The sequence below is a fragment of the Ochotona curzoniae genome, unplaced genomic scaffold, assembly GCF_017591425.1.
Source record: "Ochotona curzoniae isolate NIBS_2020 unplaced genomic scaffold, NIBS_Ocur_1.0 contig_883, whole genome shotgun sequence".
NCBI classification, from domain to species: domain Eukaryota; kingdom Metazoa; phylum Chordata; class Mammalia; order Lagomorpha; family Ochotonidae; genus Ochotona; species Ochotona curzoniae.
Window position 1 is genome coordinate 59,476,855 of NW_024466599.1, and position 7,873 is coordinate 59,484,727.

A 7,873-nucleotide genomic window follows, 5' to 3' on the forward strand; every position below is an offset into this window, starting at 1 on the left:
CTAATATATTTTCATACCAGCATATTTTTTGCTCATAATCACCTTTGAGGACCACCAAGATATTTGTAGTTGAATTACTAATATTGGCTATGCAAGGCAATGAAACAGAATTTTTAAGATAATGATCTATAAATTTCTTTCTATGTTTTTTTTTAAACCTGTAAAAAAACAAAAAAACCACAGGGATCATGAAAATGTCCAACTTAAGGAAACTGTTTTTCATGAAAAAATTTACATTGTCTTACAAATGCTTTCTTTCAAAATAAACATTACATATTAGTAAGAAAGCATATTGAATCATGAAGAAAAATGTTCTTCAATGTAAACAAAATTTATTCAAGGACTGATTGCTCAAGTTCTAGGATTTTAGGAAACACAGATTTTAGCTTTGAAAAATACAAGGTGATATCACTTCCCTTGATGAAGACTAAGGCTTTTTATCACAGCTCCCTCACATCAGGGAACATGTCAATACAGTGAAAAGACAATTGACTGGGCCAGCACCGTGGCCTGGCACCAATCCTCTGCCTGCAGTGCAGGCATCCCGCATGTATGCCAGTTCATGCCCCAACTGCTCCACTTCCAATTCAGCTTCCTGTTTAATGTCTGGGAAAACAGCAGAGGATGGCTCAAGTCCACAGCAGGAGACAGGGAAGAAGCACCTGAATCCTGGCCTTGTCTGGTTCAGTGCAAGCTATCACAGCCAGTTAGGGGATGAACAATAGATAGAAGACCTCTGTCTCTGTCTCTATTTCTCTTCTCTGTGTATTTCTGCATCTCAAAAACAAGTACATCAATCTTTTTAAAATGCTTAATAAAAAAAGTCATTTAATATTCCAGATTTATAAAAACAATAACTTTTCACGCAGACACTTAAAGACTCCCACAGGTATACAGACCACAAGTTAAGTATGTTACTACCCTTGGTATCACAGAGCAAGCTCACAACTACAGTAACTGAGGCAGTTTGCCCTCAGTAATTAACACACAGAGGGAAGAGGAAGGAAGTACTGTAGCAGATTCCATAAGACCCCACCCAGCCTATTGCCTCATAAGACGACTTCCAGCTTCCTTTACATCTTGCCACAACACTAAACCAGAAACTGAATGATCACTGCTGTTTCTCACCATTCCCATTCTTTTACCCCAACTAATCATTCCCCTGAACAATACATTGTAGTTTTCAAATCCATACTTCTTATTAATTTGCTGTAAACCATACAAACAGAAATGTGTAGAGGAATTGAGATTGTAGCAAGTTCATTAAGAGTAACTTATGCCTTTATTTTAAAAGGTATGAGTTAAAAATTTCTCAATAATACAACAAAGAACTGCTGCCAAAACTGTCCCAATCACTAGTTTCTTAAAACAAGGTATCCAGGAGACCACAAGCAAAGTGTGAACTTGACCAATTCTGGAGAAAGACCAGAGCTACTAACGGGAAAGAGGCCACATCTGGGGCAACTCTCAGGCTTTCCAGGAATAGTCTCCTCCTTATGGAGGAAATCTCCTTGAACTCATGCCAGGCCTTACCTGTGACACCTGTCCTGCACACATGGCCCTGTATGGGTCACGGTGCCCCTCCCTCATGCTCTCTTACAAAAGCCCAGTCTCTCCTGCCCAGACCAACCACCACAGATCTTTTGCAAGACAGGTACGTGGGAGCTCAGAGAACATGATTGACACGACGGGTATCTTAACTCACATCTTAACAGATGCCATAGGAGAATGCTTGCTGTCAGAGTCTCAGAGTTCTGAGACTGAACTGGGGCTGCTCCAAGAGACCTCAGTGGAGACAGGGCATGTATATCCTAATTCCTTCAGGAATTATGCTAAGGGATGCGTGTGACCAAGACTGATGTGTGCTGGGGCACTTGACATCGGGAAGGACAAGACGTGCTGGGCTCTCTTCCTGACCTTGCTCTCCCTCATTTCTTCAGGTGAATTCTGACTGCCTTCAGGAGCCAACATCATGCTGTTTCCCATGGGGCTCACCAGAGTATCCTGCATGCTGGTCTCTTGCCTGATGCTCCTGTCCCAGGTCCAAGGTGAGAGGCTGTCACTAACACTGGGTTCCCCAGGACAGTTGAAAGTCAGTAAAGAGGGCAGCACCTGTGGGAATTGTGTCTGTATTTCCTGCATCATCCTGGCTTCCTGCGGGTTAATTTCTGGTGGGAAGCAGCATCATGGACCACTGGTAATGGAATGAGATGGTCTCCGATTTAGTCAGGACATTCTCATTAATGCTAGTCAGTGAAAGAAGTGATTTGTCATAAGGTGGAAATACAAAGGAAGAGTTAGTGCAGGACCCAGTATGGAAAGTCATCCCAGAGTTGGAGCATGTACGGCTAAAGGAATAAGGACGAAGACTAAAAAAAAAGGAGACACCGCCCCACACTTAATAGGCCAATCTTGAAATCATGAATAACTGAAGGTATGAAGAAAGGGAGTGCTAGTCAGAAACGTGGTGTGAGTCCCCAAAGACAAGCCTCATAGCCATTTCCAAAGTCATCCTCTTTCTCTAAATCCACTCTAGCCTTGATCCCATTCCTTTTATCACCTTCCTACACAGGTGAGGACTCACAGAAGGATGTGGTATCACCAAAGATCAGCTGCCCCAGTGGCTCCAAGGTCTATGGGTCCTACTGCTATGCTGTCTTTGTAACACCAAAATCTTGGACAGATGCAGAGGTGAGCTATGAAGGAGAGTTAAGCAGGTGGCAGGGTAGAGCCCATTTGGCTCAAATGGGAGGTGGTCTCCAGCACTCTAGAGTTCCCTCAGAACAATGAATAATCACTTGCAGACCCTCACTCCTCACCTTGCCCTGCTTTGCCCTTTGCCCGGTGAGGTCTCAGTCTCTTTTGGTTCTTCCTCATACAGTTGGCCTGCCAGAAGCGGCCCTCGGGCCACCTGGTGTCTGTGCTCACAGCAGGTGAGGCTTCCTTCGTGTCCTCCCTGGTCAGGAGCACTGCCAACTCCTACAGTTACATCTGGATCGGGCTCCATGACCCCACACAGGTGAGTGTCATTGTCGCCTCCCCTTTCCTCTCCAGGGGCCATGGTTCCTCAGGCCCCCTTTCCTGCTTCTCTCAGGAAGGAGTTGAGAGTTGCACAACTCTGATGCTGAGAGACAGAGGGAAAGAAGTCCTTGAGGCTACTGTGCACCTGCTTGCTGTGGAGGTTACTCATCTCCAGAGGAAGTTCCTCAGTCTCAGGTCACAAGTTCTGTGTGTTATCACATGATACTTGTAAACTGTTGAGCTTGAGAGACTGGTCTTAGTGTTCTGATGACTTTTATGGGGTGACCACATAGTTGTTCCTTATGGAACAGATAATGCGTGAGGTTCAGAGGCTAATCAAATTCACTGCCAGTTGGTATACAATATGGATACCTGCTGACTCAAATAATTTCAAAGATCATTTGTTGTTGTAGGATTTTGCAGCAGAAGGGAGTTTTCCAGGGCAAGGATCTCTGGCAAGCCTATAGAGAAGCAAACCAAATTCCACGAGGCTAGGAGGGAATCAAGTGCTCCAGCAGAGGAGCTCATGTAAGGACACTCAGCACACGTTCTAGCCCCCTGGATGAACTCTCTTCTCTTTAGGGTGCTGAACCCAATGCAGAAGGATGGGAATGGGTTAGCCTTGATGTGACCAATTACTCTGCCTGGGAGAGAAACCCTTCCACTGCTGCAAACCGAGGTTACTGTGGGAGCCTGTCACTAAGCTCAAGTAAGAACCCAATAAGCCTCCTCTGCCCTGTGTTCCTCCTGCTAGCCCTCTTTCCTTGGCCCCAGCTTGTGGAATCCTCCTGCAGTACCAAATTGCTATGTCATTGTGTCTGGTCCCACATCCTCTCCTCTTTCTTGAAATCTCCTTCCCCTGTAATAGGACTCTAGTGACAATGAGGATTATACTCTTCAAATCCCACACTGGAGTCTGGAATGCTGCTGCTTTGTGTTCCCAAGTTCACCACCTCTTTCCCCTTTCCCCCTTTGTGTCTACAGCATTTCTGAAATGGAGAGATTATAACTGTAACTCACAGTTACCTTACATCTGTAAGTTCAAGGACTAAGGCAGTTGGGAAGTCTGCAGTCCAAGTTCACATGCAGCCTATCATGGACATGGGACTTTGTTGAAGACTCAAAGAAGGAACTGCTTGTTCCACCTTCTGATGAACTCATTTCCAACTCTGTTTTCATCCTCTCACCACCTTACTTGGGAATCTTATATGTGTTTCATGGCTTGCAGTCTCAGAAAAATAATAGAAATCAATTCATGCATATTTGCTTTTGTTGTATTTCATTCCTTTACAAAAGTACCAAAATACACCATTAAAAAAGGTTAAATTCCTTTTAATAACAAACTAACTGTTCTGCCAGATAACAACTTTTAGTATAAATACTTATATATTTTAAATGTAAAAGTAAGGAAAAATACTGACAATATTAATATAAAATAAATGGCCTAAATAACCATGTTAAATTAAGACTAAGCAGATTCAAATCAAGAAACTTTGTCTAGATCAAGAAAAGCATTGCACATGATAAAAAAAATCCACATATTAAAAGAAACAACAATCCTTAACTGGATTCACCTTGCAGAATAATATTCATAAATTATTGCATTTTAGAAGCACCTTCATGAACAGAAATTAGAATATAGAAATAACAATTTGGGATAATGCTAAGTTCCAAAAAACTCATAAGTTGAAAGTATCAGCAAAGTATCTAAATATATCAGGCTTTTAAAATGAGACTAAATTTCTCTTAAAAAGGCATTAACTTTTCTGCCAGCAAAACACCTCCATATAAATACTTGAATCTGTTGAAGTTAAAGCAGAAATACAAAGCACACCAACGTTAATTTAGTAGTAATCACAGTAGAAAGGCAGTTTCAGAGAGAGAAGGAGAGGCAAAGATTTTCCACGCACTTGTGCACTTTGCAAATTTCCTCACTGGTTGGAGCCGAGCTTGTCAACAGCCCAGAGCCTCTGTCAGTTCTCCAACACAGGTACAGGGTCCCAAATATTTGGGTCACTCCCAGCTGCTTTCCCAGGCCAAAAGAGGGGGTTATATGGAAGGTAGAACAGCCAAGACAGGGATCAGCACTCATATGAGATGTCAACACTTGCAGGCAGTGGAATAGCCAGTTGACGTATCATGCTGGCCCTACCAACATTCATTTATTATAAAGTGCTAAATATTTATGTTCAATTTAGATTCAGTGTATTCAAATAAACATTGTGCAGACAACAAGGAAACCATTCCAAATGATAACAAATTTAAATTTTCACAGAAAAAAACAATCCTTAACACAGATGCATCTTATTATTGCAAATAGATGAAGCATTAGTATAGAAGTGCACTGAGAAATAGAAAACTTCTGTATAAGAGCAGAAGCTACAATTTGGGAATGAGCAAAATTGCAATAAATCCATAAGTTGAAAACATCATTAGTTAAGAATGCACATATTTTTAAAAATGCATTTATTTCATCTAGCATACCGACACTGTGGCTTAGTGATGCATACACTGTGGAGGATCAGTGGCTTACTCAGTCATCACATGGCTGAGTCACTAACTTCAGCTCACTCCCGCCACAGCACATTTTCAGAGTAACATGCCTGTGTTCATCAAACAGCAAAAGGCCAAAACTCAACATCTGAACGACAGTTCCTAGCAAACACTGACAGCTTTTGGAGGGGACAGGCAAGGGGGCAGACTGGGCTTGATGGGAGGGACTGGTGGAGATAGTGGGTGGGAGGCATGGGCAGGCAGCATCATAAAGTCCAAACACTGTCATCACTCAATTCTGGACGCTCTTAACTTAGAAACTTTACCACTTCACTTTACTAATCGGCAGGATAGAAAGGACAAAATCTAGCACACAGTTGACCTAAATAGCACTGTCAGGTGACTACATTTCACCTGGCAGTTTTCAAATGTATTTAAATGGGAGAGAAAAAGAATTTTCCTGAGTACGAAAAGCTCCCATTAAGAGAAGCCTTTCAGCTTAAGAGGATGTCATTCAGCTTTATATGAAAATGACCACAGGTGCCACAAGCAGCCTCTCAAACCTGGGAAGAGACAAAAAAGGATTCTCTCCCAGAGCTTCCAGAAAAATACTTTTCCTGACAACGTCTTGATTTTAGGCCAAGGTGAGCAAGCATTTAGGCTACCATCCACTGGCTCCAAGACTGCATTAGCAGGAACCTGCATCAGGAGTGGTAGTACCTAAATTCACACTGGCACACAGTAGCTATTTTTAAAACTCCTATCTTACACTAAAAAAAACAACACTATCTTAAGTAACTGTGTGATAATTAGCTACAACATCAATAGGAAACTAAGACATAAATTGCTATTACTGATCCCACAGACTCAGAAGGACAGTGACTGAAGACAGCATGTGATCATGCTCCAGTGCTTTAGAGATATGTCAGCCAACTCCTTAAAGACAGAATCAAACACTCCTACAAGTAGTAGATCGTCTGAACGGGCCTGCATTAATTATAAGCATTGAATGTCAATCCTCATAAACTGGAAAACATGGAGCAGGAGAGTTTACTAATGAATCGTACTAAGCCTTTAAAGAAGAAATGATACCAATCCTCGTAATTTCTCTTGATGATAGAAGCAGATCCAATTCGACAATTCTGTGAAAGCAAAACTATTCTTAAAATTAATTTTTTATTCCCAATCTTTTAAACAAATAGCTGTGAGAGTACTTCAATGAGTTGGTTGAAAATGGAATTAAGTAACAATGTCTGTATTCCATGATCTTTGTTCAAATTGCTCGGATATTTTCTCTAAAATGTTGCATGGACTCCTACATCCTTCACCATATACAGCAAATGCGTAGTAGAATTTTTGAACTGTGACCCCACACATGTTCTGACTTCAGTCAACACTTGAATTAGGAAATAAACATGTGGAATGATTTGTTATTGTTTAAATTAGTAAGGATCATATAAACAACAGTTTTCTTTAAAAAGTACATCTTAGTTTAAAAATCAAACAAAAAACAGTGGCCAAATCAATAAATCTGAGTATTTCAATTGTTCTAAACATTGTCTAGACCATTACACTACTTAATATGCCAATGCCATTATAATCCTAGACTTGCATCTTATGTAGAAGTCATGAAGTCAAGAACACCACGGCTGAAGATACACTGAAGTATGCATCTCTACTTATGAATAAAAGATGGACTGCTCGGGAAAGAGTTAAATCTATGGAAAATGGAATGTTGAGCACTTTATTGTCTATACTTACAATGTCATGATACACTAAAATAGCAGAATGGTGGTGTTGTGATCCTTGAAGGACTATGCTATTTTAATAATACTGGGTACAACAGTGGGGTAAGGGGAAATGCAGAGGGTGGAAGGAAAATTCTTGAGCTTAAAAACTGAAAAATGAAAAATTAAAAAGAAATTAAAATGGAGTATTTGACTAATTCCCTTAATATAAAATGGGAATGGGTATAGGTCATGTTTGGAAATAATCTTTTATGTTAGAGACAAAGTCGCATTGGTATTTAGATAAGCTTGTCTTATAAAACAGATTTCTAGTTTAAATTTTGGTAGGGTTGATGCTGTGGCTCAACCACCTTCCATTATCAACATTCCATGTGGTTGCCAATTCATGTCTCAGCTGCTCAACTCTCATTCAGTTCCCTGATTATGACTTGGAAAGCAGTGGGGCATGGTCCAAAACCTTGGGACCTACACTCATGGGGGAGATCCCGGAAGAAACTTATCCAAAGCAAAAACCCAGCAGTTTATCTACAGCCATTATGACCATTGGTGGAAACGGCAGATAGGAAATCAACCTTTCCTCCTCTTTGTAAAATCTACCTTTCTTTAATAAA

The 7,873-nt window shown here is 41.0% G+C and overlaps 1 protein-coding gene across 2 annotated transcripts; it reads left to right on the forward strand.

The window, feature by feature from the left end:
* The first annotated feature begins 1,972 nt into the window (after positions 1–1,972).
* LOC121165380 (regenerating islet-derived protein 3-gamma-like) lies at positions 1,973–4,073 on the forward strand. 2 transcript variants are annotated; one of them, XM_040994099.1, is made up of 5 exons: positions 1,973–2,048; positions 2,573–2,691; positions 2,882–3,019; positions 3,604–3,730; positions 4,006–4,073. In XM_040994099.1, exons 1-5 carry the CDS (start codon positions 1,973–1,975, stop codon positions 4,071–4,073), a joined length of 528 nt encoding a protein of 175 aa, XP_040850033.1. The 2 variants fall into 2 exon arrangements, with proteins under 2 accessions (XP_040850033.1, XP_040850035.1); XM_040994101.1 differs by lacking the exon at positions 2,882–3,019.
* The last annotated feature ends 3,800 nt before the right edge of the window (positions 4,074–7,873 follow it).